At 40.2% G+C, this 19,135-nt stretch overlaps 1 protein-coding gene across 1 annotated transcript in view; it reads right to left on the bottom strand.

Annotated features, from left to right (window-relative positions):
- grk3 (G protein-coupled receptor kinase 3) overlaps positions 1 to 19,135 on the bottom strand; it is a 79,476-nt gene that overhangs the window by 20,796 nt on the left and 39,545 nt on the right. Inside the window, exons 3-11 of the mRNA XM_032570453.1 lie at positions 9,693 to 9,766; positions 9,484 to 9,585; positions 7,602 to 7,676; positions 6,338 to 6,399; positions 6,200 to 6,251; positions 4,408 to 4,499; positions 4,225 to 4,324; positions 1,410 to 1,488; positions 1,092 to 1,222 (exon numbers count right to left, since the gene is read on the bottom strand). Of these exons, the coding sequence (XP_032426344.1) occupies positions 1,092 to 1,222; positions 1,410 to 1,488; positions 4,225 to 4,324; positions 4,408 to 4,499; positions 6,200 to 6,251; positions 6,338 to 6,399; positions 7,602 to 7,676; positions 9,484 to 9,585; positions 9,693 to 9,766 (767 nt within the window). The remainder of the gene's footprint in view (positions 1 to 1,091; positions 1,223 to 1,409; positions 1,489 to 4,224; positions 4,325 to 4,407; positions 4,500 to 6,199; positions 6,252 to 6,337; positions 6,400 to 7,601; positions 7,677 to 9,483; positions 9,586 to 9,692; positions 9,767 to 19,135) is intronic.

The raw sequence follows: 19,135 nt of genomic DNA on the forward strand, positions 1-19,135 counted from the left end.
GAGATCCCTGACAGACACCCTTTATTCATACTTTTTTTCTACTTCTATTAATGTAATTTAGGCAAGATAAAAAGCCTTACGTCAGCTGTCAAGGTTCATCCTATAATTTGATATTAAAAATGTAGCAGGCAGTGTTGGAAATTAAATGAAACTCAAAGAGCAATGACTAGATTTGAATTATTAAAATCTCCGATTGGCAGTAAAGGGAAACACTGACAGCCCCATAGAGCGCCCCCTGTGGCCTGGCTAGATGTGGTTATTCAGTGTGGAACAACCTGTCCCCCTCCTCTCCTCCTTGTGGGGGCGCTGCAACAAGAACTACTGAAAGAAATGACATGAAAACGTCTGAAGAAAATACTGAGCACAACTTAAGTCTTCATGAAATGTAAACAAATATGGAGCGGAGTCAGAGTTTCGCGATTGGAGTATTTCTTCTTTGTCTTTGGTAAAAGACCACATGCCATTTCTCTAACAAGTTTGTTTTGGTTGCATTTACCCAGAATGCCCTGTGCTGTAGTGTACTTCCTGCTTTTGGAGCGCTCTCTGGTTCACTTGGTGTTCACATATGCATTTGAACCAAGTCAGAGTTCACTCTAACCATACCGAGACATAGCAGGCTCTTTATGGCGCATTGCAGCCGTTGTAATTTACAAAACTTTAATAAACAATAAAAACTGAACTATTGCCTCATTTGTTCACAGAACATGGAGATATTAATAACACTTACCAAATAGGAAACCATAGTTTGCTACATTTTATGTTATGGCTCCTACAGTAGCAATTACGTAAAATTAAATTAAAGAAATTTGCTTTCATGCATCTTGACAAAAAACAAACTGTTTTTAGATTTATATCTAGGAAGTATACATATTTTATTGACAATTTTCTCAGCTTTAATTTAATAACAGAAATGTAAATATATAGACAGAACAGTAAACAAAAAATAGTCTTATGAACATTTATGTGACAGATTAATTCACATCCCACATTAGAACCGTCACTAGCTATAGCGGCTAATCGGTGTTGTCCTTTCTGGTAATATATATCGATGTGCCTGATGCCACTTTGACATTTCAGGATCAGCGGCTCACCTTGAGGTCTCTGTAGACGACGAAGCGGTTGTGCATGTGCTCCAGGCCCAGGATGATTTCAGCAGCGTAGAACCGCATCTCTTTCTCACTAAACACACCGTGCTGGGAGAGGTGGTAGTGCAGGTCGCCCCCTGAACACACAGGAACAGTGCATCATAACACTGATAACGACGTGCTCTAAGTTTTGTCTGAAGGGTGAATATCGTTGTGGGCGGGAAGGAGCCCATCAGTCAGAGTCGGGTTGTGTGATCCAATCGGCCCGTCTGAGGATGAAGCCTCAGAGTTTGATCTGGGATGATGAGTCAGAGGTCAGCCTACCGTTCATGAGGTCCAGGATGAAGCAGAGCTTGTCGGGGGTGTGGAAGGCGTACGTCATACACACGATGAATGGGCAGTCCTGGAAGGAAGACAGACACATCGTCATCATCATCATCATCAATAAGTTTAAATTAGTTTTCATTCAGTGATGCTGTTACGTCTTTGATTCAAATTCATTTCCTGATGATCCCACTGTCACTGGGCTGGGTCACCATGTCTATCACCATGGTGACTCAGACCGGTGCTGACCTTCCATCTATCCTAGACTTTTACAGGTCAGTGACATCTGTGCAGACCCCACACATCCAGGACACAAACTGTTTAGACATTTACCTTTAGGTTTCCCTCAGCCTCTCTTTCTGATAAAAACAATGAACATCTTCCAGCAACTCTCCTGTGAAACCAAAGTTACCGTTCCAGTCTGTGTACACACACACACACCCCCCGCCAGCGAAGCTGATTCTCATTGTAAATGCAACAACAGTTATGTGTAATCTTTAAAAAGTAAAAAGAGAAAATCTGGGGATCTTTACTTGCTTAGTTTTACATTTTATTTCATTTCCCTTTAGAATCAATAAAGTATTTTTGAAGAGAAAGAAGTGTAAGAGTGTGTATAGATAAGGTGACTAGGGTGTGTGTTATCAGCTCAGTGCTCTTTCTGCAAGTGTCTTGACCCTGACTGTTAGATTTATCAAAAACCTTAAGACTATTGTTCCCAGAACAGCTGCTCAGAAAAGTATTCACACCCCTCTTACAGGCTGGTTCTGGTTGGCTGCTTACAGCACCTGTACAGATTTGGCACCAACAGGCTTCCTGTCTGATTCTGCACCGCTGTTCATAGTGGGTGGTTAAAAAACATAACTGTTCTGAGTTATTCACTGTATTAAAATAAACACAGCAACACTTCAAGTTAAAATTATTTTCAGATTAAGACCCTAAGGTGTCGACTGATCCACTATTCATTAGCTTTAGTCTTTAGCCTAAACGATGTCAACACAATGAAACACCAAACGGCTCCTTGGCAGGAAGCGGGCCGTTTCATTCTTCACTGTAAATATTAGTGTTAGTAGTAGAAGGACACACAGCCTGCTGCTGCATAGCTCAGACTTCCAGGTGGACAGAGTGCATTCTACCTCTAGGGATTACAGCTGGTTACATTACTATTCACCATCATAATGCCTCACTGTTTTTATTACGGACAAGAGAGTCTGACTGTAAAAAATTGATTAGCTGTTGTTGCATTTGACACCAGCACTAACAATCCAGCTTACAGAATTGAATGATGTCTTGGAATTAACTGCACCGATTGCAGTTTTCTGGCCGATCACTGATCTTTAAAAACCGTGACCTGCTGATTGTGGATGAACTTTTTTTTTTTTTTATCTGAAAAGTTGCAAAATATAGCAACAAAGTTGCTAAGTTGACAACAGTGGGGTGACTATTATTAACCACGCTGTGACTGTAAAACCTACCTGCTTAGAGTTCCATAATAAATGGATCACTGACCAACATATTTGCTGTGTGTTGATGATTTTGAGGAGGGCACTTGACAAAATGTAATGTTTGTTACCAGCTTCTCTATTGGTGACTGGATGTTGTTTCTATGACTTTTTATTTTTGTGTTTTTATGATGTACAGCATTTTGAATTCCCTTGTTGCTGAAATGTGCCATACAAATAAACTTGATTAATTGACTGATAAAATTGCGCAAATTGGAATTATGAAAATTAGTTTCACAATTCCAATTTGAAATTTCAAATTCATGTGTTGCTTAATGGTAACACACCAATTTTGAAAAAAAAAAAAAAAAAACCCCAAAAATACATACGTTTTCCGATAAAAAAGCTTTTGTTCTAGGATGAGGTGGTCTTTCAGCTGTATTGAAATTAGGGTATTTTGCAAAGAAATGCAATGGAAACAATATTTTCGGTGGAAAAGACAAAGAAGACGACAGGAAGTAGTAGGAAGATGGTGGTGCAGTATTTTTTTAACAAACGTATTTTGTGGGATATAATGTTATTTAACGGAAACACTGCAATTGCAAAATTGTGTCTTTTCAACATTAGTGGAATATTGACAACGTTTTGTGCACATTTGCAATTGAAATGCAGTTACTGGCTGATTTTCAGACCTTTCTGGACTAAGGTAAGAACAGTGAATTGGTTTCACTTGTAAGTATCAGATAATCTCCCAAATTAAAAAGAATCTGGGCTGATTTGTCAGATGAACAATTTATCTGTTGACTCTTAGTTTATTCTAGTTTTGTTGGCGACCACAATGCTTAACAATTCCAAAATAAAGTGGCCACACACCACCAGAAAAAGAGGTGTGAGACGGCTCATTTTTATGTTCCAGAGCGTTCAGACCTCTACTTAATGCTGTTCAGTAGAGCTCATCTGACCCAAATATGAGGGTTACTACCAGGTCAGAATTGTAAAACAAAACCACTATTTCCCCCTTTAAACAGTTGCTTATGTTGGGTAAATCAGATGCCAGCTGTGTGCTACTGGGAGGTCTGAGCATCTGTCAGAACCTCTGACATGTAGATCTGTGCGGAGGAAAGGTCGCATCAAGCAGCTGATGTGAAGCTGTTTCACAGGACGGACGTCTTTGAGAAAACGGAGTGTTAAATTATGACTTACATGCACATAACTGACAGAGGAGATCAGAGATGAAATGTCAGGTGAGAGGTGGTAAAACTCTGAATCGGCTGTGTATAAAACCTAACTAACCCACAGGAATGTGAGTTAGCGGTGCGATAATTTGTTTCAAACGACTAAAGCTTAAAGAAAAGCCATCTGGAGTCGACACTCACCCCTGTGCTGACTAGCGACAGCATGATTCTCTCGTTGAGCGCCAGAGTCTCGCCCTGCTTCATTTTGATCCTCTTCTTGTCCAAGCACTTCATGGCGTACCTGGAATCCAGAGAACGTCAGAGGCGTTACAACAAAGCGGGCGACGTGGCCGGGTTCCTAACGGTTTCAGCTGTTTTGCTCACATCTTCCCCGTGTCGGCCTTTCTGCAGCCGTACACCTCCCCGAAGCCGCCCCGGCCGATGATCCGATGCACGCTGAAGTCGTTCATGGTCAGCTGAGAGAGAACAGCAACCTTTTATTATTATTATTTTTTTATTCTAATGTTCTGTCAGAACATATAAAACTAAAATTCAGACACCAGTGTGTTATTGAAAACAAGCCATAATGACGATTTCTTTGCTGCTGTAGAGTAGAAACGATCAGATATTGATATCTGGACCGGTCCTGATATTGAAAAAATTCCAGATCATATATTGGTGGTAATATACCCCATCTATAAGGACAGATCTATTCAGTCTAATTTCAAGTCTTGAGACTCATTTCTCAATAGTTTGCTCATTTCTGTTAAGATGAAGGAAAGTGAGGTATTCCAGCTTGGATGATTCAAAAATTAAGAATCAATTTTTACTATCAATCAATCAATCAAATTTTATTTGTATAGCACATTTCAGCAGCAAGGCATTTCAAAGTGCTTTACATCATTACAAACACAGAAACACAATGCAACATAGAATCAACAATCAAAACACAGCATTAAGTCAAGTTCCATCAATAAATTTGTAATTTATTACGTTTCAAATACAATTCTAAACAGGTGGGTTTTTAGTCGAGATTTAAAAGAAGTCAGTGTTTCAGCTGTTTTACAGTTTTCTGGAAGTTTGTTCCAAATTTGTGGTGCATAGATGCTGAAAGCTGCTTCTCCTCGTTTGGTTCTGGTTCTGGGGATGCAGAGCAGAACCAGAAGACCTCAGAGGTCTGGAAGGTTGATACAATTAAAGCAGATCTTTAATGTATTGTGGTGCTAAGCCGTTCAGTGATTTGTAAACTAACAACAGTATTTTAAAGTCTATTCTTTGAGCTACAGGGAGCCAGTGGAGGGACTTTAAAACTGGTGTTATGTGCTCTATCCTCCTGGTTTTAGTGAGAATGCCAGCAGTCAAAAGGAAGTCAAAAAAGTGGATTGGCGAATCCCCAGCAGAAACAACCGGAAGAATTAAAAATGCATTAAATTCATAAATTATCTGATCATTTTCTACTCATAGTTGAAATGAGTTAATAGTTTTTGCTTTATACTTTTAGTTTTTGCTTAGGCTTGAGCTTCACACAACCACAAACGCTTTCTGGAAACTACACAGCTTAGACCAAAACCAATATTTTCCATAAGTTTGGAAGTTCAGCTTAAGAGTTTTTTAACATACAATCACAAATATTGGAATTCCATGTCATTATGTAGCCAGCCATGCAGGTCTAAATACAACTTTTTTTTTGCTTTGCATTTGTATACTACTTCCTTTACTTTATCCTGATTAAATTACTAAAATAAAGTGAAAAAGAATAGAGTAATAAAGTGGACATGGCGGTGGCAGCATCATGCAGTGGCTGCTTTTCTTCAGCTTAGACAGGGAAGCTGCTCAGAAGTAATGAGTTAGTTTATGAAGAAGAATGAAAGCTTCAGTCTCTAGTTGAACCTGACACTTGAAGTAGCTGCAGCGTCTGCATGACAAAAAATGCACACCACACTTTTCAGATTTCTAGTTGCGAAAATGTTGAGAATGAATTTTTCCCTCCACTTTGTAATTATGCTTGACTTCGTGTTGACCCATAAGCTAAAATCTGAATGAAAGCCACTGCAATCTGTGGCTGTAACATAACCATACACTGCTTTCGTATAGCACTATACCATGTCATAATTACCGATGTTCTACCTTCGATCAAACTTCGTGTGTGAAGCGGACGTCACAATCTCGTACTCACATGGATGTTGAGTTCCACGTTCTTCCACTGGCAAAACCGAGTGAACTTGTCACTGAGGTCAGAACAGAAACAGTGTAAAAATGGGACTGTGCCAGCAGTGAGAGCCATTGCTGCGTTTCCACACGTTCACCGGCTCACCTTTCAATGAACTTCTGGAAGATGTTCCCTCTCAAGCTGTCACAGATCTCCACTATGTATGGCTGCAGCAGAGACACACAGAGGCTCAGTTCAGAAGCTTTATGAGAAACATTCACTTCTGACATGAACGCAGCTCTAGTTTTTGCTCATAAGACCAAAGAGAGAAACAGTAACATTTTTCAAGCATCTGTTTTAATTAACAGCCAACAGTTCCAGCTGAATGTACGATTTAAATATTGAGTAATAACACGGGAAATACTGGCATATGTATGGCGTATTTTGGAGTTGCAATGAGTCACAGGGGATAAGTGAGTAAACAGACTAATAGCCAGGCTGTGGGCTAAAAGAGGAAAAGAGTGATTTGATTTACCAAGATGCAGGCCAACTTTTGTCTGGCTTGTTCTGGACTTATTCTGCTGGGCCTTTCCTTCCAACAACTGATACTTAAGAGTAAGGCATGTGTAGCAAAACTATAAAATATGAGACTTAACCTGGATGAATAGCATTAATTCAGGGAGGAGAGTATCAGAGGTTGGCAGATCTCTATCTGCCAAACACAATGAGGTGTGTACTGTCGCAGCTTACAGTGAAGACAGTAGTGAGATGGTTTCTAATATACAGCTATAAGGGCTTTTTAGGAACCGGAGGAAATGGAAAACTCTTCCGACTGAGAAAAGTTAAAGCAGCTGAAAGGAGTGTGCTTGTTTGTTGCTATGGTTTCTCACTTTTTTTCCCTCGTTCTGCAGGTGTAGAAGCAAACTTCTAGGGTGTTTTTTTCTTTAGCTTTATTTCTCTACTACTTTTATCTCCTCTCCCTTTATTTTCCATCTTTGTGTCCATTACAGTTGAAATAAACCCAAAGACACATTGTCAAACAGGACACGTTAAAGAAAGTAAAAGACAAGCAAAGTTTGTCGCACACCATGAGACACTGCTATATTATTTTATTGAGTCAAGGATTCCTCAAACATGCATGAAAGAATCAAGCCAACACTCCAGGTATGTTTTTGATGAAGGAATAACATTATGACATGATGTAAAGCTCAAAAAGTTGATTTACAGCATGACATAACTTCCACAGTGTCTAGAGACAGCAGTCTCTCTTTCCTGACCGGATTCATACTTTGCTAACTATCCGAGCAAAAATGTGAAAGCAAAAGTTTCACATCCATTTTGAAAAGCTGATTTTACACTCCATGAATCATAATCTGCTTCCTGTTTGGTGTAAAAGTGCAAACTCCTCTGTGCTGGGAGGGTGTTTTACCTGGAAGAGAGTTGGTGGGACCAATTTCTTTGCCAGATGACTCTGCACATGGTCCACTGCCTTCTTGGAAAATGGCTGGAAAAGAAAAAGATTAAAGATGCAGCGTGAACAGTAGTTTCAGTTCTGCTTCCTCTGTGCGAGAAGGCTGTCCCCTGGGTCAACATGCTGCTGCTGCAGGGAGGCTCCAGAGGTAGCTGGGTGTGTGTGGGCCGTTTTTAAGTTTAAAGTTATCACATCAAAATAATTATAACTCAAAAAGGTCTTAACATTTTTCTTTTTTGCAAAAACGTATGGTTCACTGTCTTAGATACTTGGATTTCTTATCCATACTTAATACTTGTTTAATTTTTAACACTTAACTCTCATGATGAGAAAGGCCTTATAAATAAAATGTATTATTATTATTAATATTAGTTATCCACTTTAGTTATGTGCTAGTATGTTCTACGACATAAACAGCCTGCTTAAATACGCATTGAATTTTCTGATTGCAGCATGTTGAGTTCTTAGGAGTTGGGGACTTTTTGCAAGACGTTGTATATTTTATGTCTGCAAATTTGTGTTGACTAATCGAGAAACATTCAATTAAAAAAACTCTGAGCCGAGCTGCAAGCTGTGAACTGAACTGGGATCAGCAAAGCGAGAGAACGAAAGCGTCTGCAGCATCCATTCAGGTGAAGCTGCTATCTCAGACACACAGCCAGACGGGAAAATGAAGCAGCAGCTGGATTTGGGTTTAAGGTTTTCTTCCCAACACCACCTACATTTAAGATAATTCCGGATAAAATCTACAACCAATAAGAATGAGGCGAACTCGACGGATGCCGGCGTCCCGTTTAATCCGGTTTTAGTGCTTCGTGTAGCGACATCAGCGTTTTTTTATTTATTTTTATTGTTTGGCCTAGCTGACACAAGATGAGTACGGAAGTATTTACACACCTGCGTCCTGATAGGGACATTAGCAAAATCAACCAATTGCCCTTCATGCAGCTGGGCAAACAGACAAGACTTTTCTGCACAATGAAAAGTCACTATCTAACAAACAAAGGAGGTTTTTAAACGTAATGCATTAAAAATATATATATTTTTTTTCATTTAATACATTAGGTTTTTTGGTGGTGTTTTAACTAGCAGGTTTTTTTTGTTTGGCAAAGTAAAAACACATGACTTATAGGTCGTTCATGTTAGAAACAACCAAGCATCTGGATGTGTAGCCAGAACTGAGAGAGGTGGAATTGTAATTTCTGTGACTTCTTTCACAATCTCATAATTTTGACCTTCAGCCTTTGTTTACGTCCAGATTTACACAGTCCAACTTCTTCTGGTGCAGATTTACGATGCATTTCTCATGTCAATGACCTAAAGGTCAGACAAAATGCAGCGTTCAGACTTTGGACGCTCTTGGACACACATCTGATTAAGTGCCACATATGGAAGTGGCACAAATCACATATTTTGGGGGGGGAAATGTCGGAACTCGGTCGTTTAGAGCGCTGTGAAAAAGTCAGATACAGGCCACATTTTGGGGAAAAAAATAAAATAATAATAAAAAATCTGATTTGAGTCACATTCGCTTGCTGTGTGAACGTAATCTTTGGCGGCATGTGCTTCAAATTGGACAATTTTAACCAGAAAGACTGACCTTGGCATGCTGCTTACAGAACGGACTGGTTCAGAACTTTCACAGCAAGATATGCCATTTAAAAACACATATGGTGCAGCAACATGGAACCTGATCTGAGTCAATGAATCATTCCATCTGACTTAAGGAGCTGAATGAATCCCCCGATAGAAATGATTCATTTTCTGCTTTAGGTTGAAGTCAGCAGCATGCTGGAGGCTGCCTGACCGACAACAGGTGTCTCTCTCTGTGCATCCTCACATGTGAACAGGACAGCAGCTCCTTCATGATGTAGACGTCATAAATCTGCCGGCTGCGGCTCAGACGCTCCTCCTCAGAGTCCAGCTTCTCGTACTCCTTGATCTGAAACAGAAACGGAACTCAGACTCACAGAGCTTCCTGGGGGGCTAAATGTGGCTGAGCTGGATTATAAGGGCCTAATGACACCCACACACACACGTCCGACTTACTTCTTCGTAGAACTTGAGCTGAGGCACAGCCTCGTCGATCTCGTTCATACAGAAATCTTTAAACAGCAGGAATCCTGGGAAAAAAACAAAAGACACAAAGTGGTGAGAAAAAAACCTACATGTTCACTGATGCAACTGATAAAACTGTTCATAGTATTATAACCACTAAATAAAATGACAGCTTTCCGTATAACAGTGAAGTGATTCCTGAGTGACCGTCCAAAACAATTCGCACATATACATATATATACACTGCTCAAAAAAATAAAGGGAACACTCAAATAACACATCCTAGATCTGAATGAAAGAAATATTCTCATTGAACACTTTGTTCTGTACAAAGTTGAATGTGCTGACAACAAAATCACACAAAAATCATCAATGGAAATCAAATTTATTAACCAATGGAGGCCTGGATTTGGAGCCACACACAAAATTAAAGTGAAATAACACTACACGCTGATCCAACTTTAATGTAATGTCTTTAAAACAAGTCAAAATGAGGCTCAGTATTGTGTGTGGCCTCCACGTGCCTGTATGACCTCCCTACAACGCCTGGGCATGCTCCTGATGAGGTGGCGGATGGTCTCCTGAGGGATCTCCTCCCAGACCTGGACTAAAGCATCCGCCAACTCCTGGACAGTCTGTGGTGCAACGTGACGTTGGTGGATGGAGTGAGACATGATGTCCCAGATGTGCTCAATCGGATTCAGGTCTGGGGAACGGGCTGGCCAGTCCATAGCTTCAATGCCTTCATCTTGCAGGAACTGCTGACCAGTGTTGTATAAAGTACTGAAATCTCAGAGTCAAGTAAAAGTACAAGTACCTCTCCAAAATACGACTTTGGTAAAAGTCGAAGTCACTGACTGAAATGTTACTTGAGTAAAAGTCTTAAAGTATCTGAAACGTCTTGTACTTAAGTATGGAAATTACTGTAAAAATGGATGTACTCAAGTAATGTAATGAAAAGTACAAGTAAAAAGTAAAACAAGGCAAGTGTGAATGACATTTCTTATATTTTGGTAAACTTGTCAAATAAACTTAAAATAATGTACCCAACCAAGTGCAGACAAAATTAAACCTGCTAATAAATTGTTCCAGTTTTAAAGAGTAGCACATGTTAATGGTTTGTGGTTTTGAACTTGCATGCCTTTCCTATATTCGTTAAATTTAGTCTAAATTGCTATCGCTATGGCTTCTGTCCCCCATTGAACTAGGGTGACCAGACGTCCTCTTTTTCCCGGACATGTCCTACTTTTCAGACCTAAAAAGATGTCCGGGGGGAATTTAAAAATTGTCCGGGATTTTGGTCAACTGCCTCAAACACATTACATAGCTTACAGTGCATTATAGGGCACGGCGCTGCGTGTCACGTAATCCCTGAGCCGCGTCAGTGCGGGCAGCACTCTTCTGTGTTCGTCCCTCCCTCCCACCCGCTGTACGGTGTTCTGATTTCTGATTTCCCCAACAATGGGAGAAGCGAAACAGGTGTATCCTATTGGAGGTGATGAACAAGCCCAGGCAAGCAGGCTACGGACTTTGTTCGGTAGCCTACTTGCTAATCAGTAGGTGGGGTCAAAACACTTTGTTTCTCTCTCTCGCTTTTTTGTAACGAGTAACTAAACCACACATTGAAAATGTATCGGAGTAAAAGTACGCAATTAAGTTCGGAAATGTAGTGAAGTAAAAGTGAAAGTCATCAAAAATTTTCATACTCGAGGAAAGTATGAAGTACTCCAAAATATACTTAAGTAAAGTAGTGAAGTATTTTTACTTCGTTACTATACAACACTGCTGCTGACACACTCCAGCCACATGAGGTCTAGCATTGTCCTGCATTAGGAGGAACCCAGGGCCAACCGCACCAGCATATGGTCTCACAAGGGGTCTCAGGATCTCATCTCGGTACCTAATGGCAGTCAGGCTACTTCTGGTGAGCACATGGAGGGCTGTGCGGCCCTCCAAAGAAATGCCACCCCACACCATTACTGACCCACTGCCAAACCGGTCGTGCTGAAGGATGTTGCAGGCAGCAGACCGCTCTCCACGGCGTCTCCAGACTCTGTCACGTCTGTCACATGTGCTCAGTGTGAACCTGCTTTCATCTGTGAAGAGCACAAGGCGCCAGTGGCGAATTTGCCAATCCTGGTGTTCTCTGGCAAATGCCAAGCATCCTGCACGGTGTTGGGCTGTGAGCACAACCCCCATCTGTGGACGTCGGGCCTTCATACCATCCTCATGGAGTCGGTTTCTAACCGTTTGTGCAGACACATGCACATTTGTGGCCTGCTGGAGGTCATTTTGCAGGGCTTTGGCAGTGCTCCTCCTGTTCCTTCTTGCACAAAGGCGGAGGTAGCGGTCCCGCTGCTGGGTTGTTGCCCTCCTACGGCCTCCTCCACGTCTCCTGGTGTACTGGCCTGTCTCCTGGTAGCGCCTCCAGCCTCTGGACACTACGCTGACAGACACAGCAAACCTTCTTGCCACAGCTCGCATTGATGTGCCATCCTGGATGAGCTGCACTACCTGAGCCACTTGTGTGGGTTGTGGAGTCCGTCTCATGCTACCACTAGTGTGAAAGCGCCACCAACATTCAAAACTGACCAAAACATCAGCCAGACAGCATAGGTACTGAGAAGTGGTCTGTGGTCCCAACTGCAGAACCACTCCTTTATTGGGTGTGTCTTGCTAATTGCCAATAATTTCCACCTGTTGTCTATTCCATTTGCACAACAGCAGGTGAAATTGATTGTCAATCAGTGTTGCTTCCTAAGTGGACAGTTTGATTTCACAGAAGTTTGATTTACTTGGAGTTATATTGTGTTGTTTAAGTGTTCCCTTTATTTTTTTGAGCAGTGTATATTACTAATAAAATCATGATCCCTTCAACCAGGATCTTTTAATTTGGTGTTAAAACAGAGTTCCTTTTGTATCCCACAGTAACATGAAATATGCTCCTTTTTAAGAAATGTGTTTAATGTGGGGGAAAAAAAAGACAGAGAATCACTGCAAACGTCTATGAATGAAAGATCTAACAGATGTGACCGAGCTGTAATGTTTAGAAGCAAGTGTTTCTATGTTGCATTTGAGATCAGAGTCTACCACTGGCCAAAGCCTCACTTCCTCTGAACCCACTTCACAAAAAAATTAAATAAAATAATTGAAAAAAATATATACTTCGATTGTTCTATTAAATAAGACGTCGGAAAGCATATTCTAACTGACTGATTATGACAATGTTTACACTAAAGTCACAGACAGACGGACGACAAACAGGTAAGATGGATGGATAGCTGACTGGCTAACGGATTGTTTCATGAAAACACTTGAATCAAGTTCTCCACTTCTCCAGACTGCACAGGAAGCATGTACTGGCAGAAATCCTTCTCCCAAACATACTAATACATATTAATACATACACAGGCAGGATGCATGATCCTCAGTGAGAACAAACAGCAGCGTTACAGAATCTGTGAACCAAGCTGCAGCCTAAGAAACACAAAGGAAGGAAGCAGCCTGTTTCTGCCTCTGGCCCCACTGGTATGCTTACCGTCAGTTCAAACAAATGCTGCTTTCACGGTCATTACGGAACAATTAGCACTCAGTGTTCTAGAATGAAATCGGTTGTATGTATTTTTTCCGTTTCATTTGCCCTCACCATGTCACACTCGATGTGCAGAATGCTCAGGCTTTTCTTTACAGTCATTTGTAAATAATAACTTTATAGTTATATTTCAGGAAATGAAAGAAAAAAAAACTATGAAAGAGGGTCAAAAATAATTCTACTTCATGTGCAATATTGCAGAGCTGCAACTAAATTATTTTTGTTATTGATTATTCTGACGATCAATTGATAAAAAAAGCACTCTGCAACCACTGCAGCCTCTTTTTAACAATATTAGAAATACATTAAAAGACGCCAATAAACTATTCAATTCCTTTTTAAATAAACAATTCAACATTTAATTGTCTAAAATGCAACTAGAGTTCTTTAGTGAACTCTTGATTACTTGTAGTAAAGGATGAATCTGCAGTTTAAATATGCCAACATGTGAAAAGCTCAGGACTTACTGTATCAATACAATGTAAAGTTTTATACAGAATTTACAACAGGTGAAGGAAAAAAAACAAAGCCACTTTCAGAGTTCTGGATTGAACACAGATACATGTTTTTATATCTTAAATGGAAAATGTGTGTTTTGGCTCAATTAACTTTCTCTTCCAACAAAACGGCCTTTTTTTTGAGTCTGTATAGTTTATTTAACGATTAATCCGTTACTAAATTGGTTGACAGTTACTTCAATAATTGATCCAGATCTACAATATTTGCACACTTATAACCTTAGTATTTGTACAAAGAACATTTCAATTTATTTTTATATTGAACCTGTTAGAAATCCTTCTTAAAAGCTAGATGTGTGTCTAAAACAATCTCCAACTATCAGAACTGAAATAACTCCAAGACATTAACCATCTAGTCATTAAACATCCAGTGAAACAGAGGCGGCTCTCTTAATTAAAATCAGACAGATTAGCTCAAAACATGGCCGTCTCCAATGTCCCGGCGAAGGACAATATGTCGCCGTGGGGCGTCCCTGAATCCTCACCGAAACGCCACGAGGAGCTGAAGAGGTGAAAGAAAAACTCTTCCATGTTGCTTCCAGAGATGAAACCCACTGTTACCATGGTAATTGCGTGTGTGGGGGTGGGCGTGTGTGTGTGTGGGTGGGCGTGCGTGTGTGTCTATGTGCGAACAATGGTGTGAAGACACAGATTAGATGTCGAAATGATCACATCGCTCTCCAGGAGGCCCGCTCCCATATTATGGCCGGCCGTCGAACTGCTTCCTAAAAGCTGCATGTGAGACGTTTCACAGCTCCCCCGGTGGTCGTAGTACAGATTCACATCAAAGGGGGGGAAAGGAGAGGGATAAAAACAGAGGTTTAATGAACTGAGAGGCACACTGCAACATGTTGCAGCTTTTATGTAACACGGAGCTGAGCAAACCACCTGATTCTCACTGCATCCCAAAGCCCGAGATGCAGCCAGTTTCTAACCCAGGGCTTTGTGTTAACATGGGAAAAAACGTCATCTCAAGAGTACTAGCAGGCCAAACAATAAAACACTATATAACAACGACAATCCTCGAAGGCTTTATTGAGAATTTATTTCCTGTTCAGCAATGAATAAAGCATAAAATACTTCAATTAAACAAATAATTTTGTAGGAAAGCCATGCATAAATCACTGTAGATCCAAAACTTCAGAAGGGTTTCGTATGGCGGTGTATTAGGGACATTGTTGATAGAAAGAAAAAAAAACAAAAAGAGAAGGCATACATCTCAACAGTAATTTGTGAAGTGGAACATTTTAAAAAACACACCTGGAATACTTGGTAAACCAACACAACTTAGTGAATAAAATCAGGCCAAGGTTTATCGACCTTGTCAGATACTAAAAAGGTCGTACTTAAACTCTTTACCAGGCATTACTGCTGCCAGAGATTGCTCAACAGTCATGTGTTGGTCATATTTCCACATTTTGGCTGAGTGTTTCCTATTTATAGAAGATGGTTCAACATTCCCTGGCTGGTATATACCCAAGTTTACATTCTCTATCTATTCCAGAAAGCTCTGACATGAAAAAGCAGGAGATTCAAAGGTGAACCTTTAATCTTGGCTGTAGCTAAAGCAGATGCCCCCAGTGTTCCTGTACTCAGTCCCCCTGTGGTTTCATCCGATTAGAGCCAGGTATTAGCAAAATTAGACTGCTAATGGGATCCAATCGTTGACACCAATCCTGACCTGGATGGAGACTTAACCTTGCCCATAATTCCTGGGATTCCTTTCAGGAAATATATTATTTTCTTTTTAAAAAACAACAGTTTTGACTCTTCTGGGGAGCTTTGTTTTAAATCTGGTTCATAGAAATAGATTTGTCAAAAAAAAAATTATCACGTAGCAAATTCTTCCATACACTGGTGGCTCTGTTTCTTACAAAATGCATGAAACTCAAAGGAATTTCTAAGTCCAACTCTTCAGCTTAGAGGTGAGAACGTTCTCCAATTTGTGTTAAGTGTGGTCTGTGCTAGTTTGAAACTTCTGCATCTCTTTAATACAATCATGCGTAGCGTCAATATCTGATGAAATTACGCTTTGCGTAGGCTGGTTGATTCACACCAAGCCAGTAGAGAAGAACAATTAACTTTTTTTTCTTTTTTTCTTTTCTTTTCAAAAATTTGCTTAAATTTGCGTGTTCTGTGTTGGGGGCTGCTGTGGGGTCGGCAGCTCGGCGAAGGCGGTTTGCTGTCGCCTCCTGCTGGTCAGGTGGAGTGGGTGCTGTGGGTGGCAACTCCGTGCAGTTTGCTGGGCTTGGTTTGGTGCAAATTTTTTGGACTACTTTAATAATCAACTGAGCTTATAGCACTAGCAATATGAATACATGTGATTGAACTAAAATTACTAAAATTGTCATTTGCTTTTCATCCAAATGACAATTATATGGAAACAGCTTGTGAATTAAACAGAATTTAGGGCTGCTGTCCAGACAATAGCTGTGTTTCTACTGAAGATGTAATTGCAAAATCTGACATTTTGGAAACAAATTTGCTTTATGGAAACACGCCAAAAACATGGTGTGGCAAGTTTTTTAATACTTTATCGCATCACCAGACCTATTCATCTTTGATTGTAATTATGTTTCTTATTTAATAAAAGCACCGCAGTGGCAAAATTGTATTTTGTTTGACAGTAATGGAATATTGTTAAAGTTGTGAGCACATTTGTAACGGAAACGCAGCTAATGACAAAATGCCAAATGAGCTTTTCAAAAAGACGATAGAAGTAGAAAAAGATGAGATGACTGCAGCTTTAAGACAAACACAGAGCACACACATCCTCACTAACAGAACATTAAACAGGTTAATAAATGGCAATATAAAGTAATAATGTCATACATTATATGGTGACTTCACATATTCCAGATGTTATGAACTTCATTTATCCATGCTAATGTAATATTTAGTCAGTTGGACAGAGTCTTGCAGCAGCAGATTGTTCACACTGGACACTAATGACACTGGCCAAATGACTAAAGGTCACTCAGTGGAAGCACAGATGAGAGAGAGGAAAGAAGAAAACAGACATATTGTTACTGATATTACCGTCACAATAATTAGCAACATCACTGCGAGATTATCAAATCTGATTATTGAGAAAAAAGTAGCTCTATTTAAATAGAAGAGCTTTACTATGCAAGCTTAGGTTTGTTCCATGTATAGAGTGCTTTACAAAAGTATTCATACTCCCTCAGAGCTGTGAGGCCGTCACAGAAGAGATGAGCTGCATTTATAGCTAGAATAATTGGGGTGTCGTAGTAAAAGGGGGATCAGTACAAATCCACACCACACTTTTGAGAGTATTATTAAACAAAATTTAAACGGATCATGGATATGATGGGTAAGAGTTCCATTTGGGATCATTGAAGTATTTTTTAATTGAATTTTCTTTCAAGTAGTTATGCACTTTCTGTTGGTTCATACATAAACTCCCAGTGAAATACAACTTTATACATTTATCCTTGAACTAGAAGTCTTGGTGGAAGATTATTTGAGCTTAATAATAGCAAGACAAAAAATCTTTGTGCATTTTCAAATTGCAAAACGTTCCTTAGATGAAGTACAGTAACAGTTTAGCAAGTAAAGTCAAATGACGTACTATATATATATATATATATATATATATATATATATATATATATTTCTCCAGGCAACAGGAATATTTTTGTAGAGCAGATTACTGTGACTGGTGTGATCTGGTTGAATTTTAACTTCATTTTTTGTCATTCAATTTGCATCTGATCAAAAACATTCAGCGTTGCATGGCAAACAGAATCTTTGGCAAACTCTGAAGATTACTTTTTATTTTAAATGTTGTAAATTACACTACTATGTTGATTAATGTGCATTATCCCTTTATGAAATCAATAAAATTTTAAATTCAAATTTTTAAATATCAGATTGAAGGTATGTGAAGTAGACTGTTTTCATAACCTACATTTTAAAACTTATTCTCACGCTAAAACAACAGCTGAACATAAACTCAACAGCATGTAGAAAGCGGTCTCTGTCTCTGATTCGGTTCCAGACATGTTGAGACCAGCAGCCATTTGTTTTGGATTTCACGCCTCCTATCGCCCATTCTCACGTCTTCCCTTCTTCCTTATCTCTTTTCCAGATGCGACGCATCATTTCCCCTGTGCTCCTCCAATGACAATTGGGCTCATCCAAACAAACGGCCTGGAGCGCAGCCGCACATGGCATGAGTCCGCAGCAAAGAGCACCGGGGTGTCCGAAAGCTGTGCACCTCAGCAGGCCTCGCGGTGCACAACTCTTCGGCGGCGGGGACTGGACGTGTTCAAGAGGCATTAACGGAGGGGAAAAACAGCACTTCTTACATCACCGAGACGGGAGGATTAACCCTAATCTGTGAACACTTCAACACTACCCGGCTAATTCGACAAATAGCCTCTTCCAGAGAAGTCCCTGGCACACACTCGCTCACCTCTGGTTGAAGTCAGACGTGGCTTTCCTGTGAGCTTCGTTTCATTAGTGGGATCAACCTGAGCAGTCTAAAAATACCAGGCTAGCTAGCGGAGGCAGCCTCTGTGTTCTGTCACCTGCACAGAGGCTGCTGGGTTCCAAATGCACTGCAGAACATGTGCTGGCTGTTTCTGACGGCTGAAAACTGTTAGAGAACCTGCAGACATTTAAGAACCTTTTATTCTAGATTGAAATCATTTCTTGTCATCTTAGAGGAATCACTTTACCATATCTGTGTCTCAATGGGACATGATCTCTGTGACAAAAGCTTTCATACAGCCTGACTGCTGAGTCATTTTCTCTGAAGCCAGACTCATTTTTGACTCAGTTCCCCATTGTTCCAACTATTCTTATTCTCCCCAAAGAAGATGATTCTCTCAAAGAAGCAGAATTATGTGTCTTCTAGGCACTCTGCCATTTTATGGCACAATCAAGTAATTATGTTAACTTTAGTTGTTATGAATATGCTATATATTAAATATGATGTTGAAATTGGGCCTCTGTCTCTTTAAAAACTCCTGCTCGTTCTTAAACGTTGCCTCCAGAAAGTCATCACGACATGGCTCTTCTATTAACCCTTTAACAATGTTTTTACCAGTGTTGCTGTGAGACGTAACTACCATAACGAGCTCAGCAGATCTCCAGTTCCACCAGATGTTCGCCAATTACTTCTGGGTAGTCTGAAGGAGCTGAGTGGGAGAGTCCTGCTCTGACAGGTGGTTGTTTGGTAGCTTAGAAACTGGAGCTCTGAGGAGGAGCTGCATCTCGAAGGCGGGCCTAGTTCCACCCAGGTAGTTTTCACAGCTGAATGGTTGCTATGGAGATTAAAGGATTTAGGATTGATAAAG

This window comes from Xiphophorus hellerii, chromosome 8 (genome assembly GCF_003331165.1).
Source record: "Xiphophorus hellerii strain 12219 chromosome 8, Xiphophorus_hellerii-4.1, whole genome shotgun sequence".
NCBI lineage: Eukaryota > Metazoa > Chordata > Actinopteri > Cyprinodontiformes > Poeciliidae > Xiphophorus > Xiphophorus hellerii.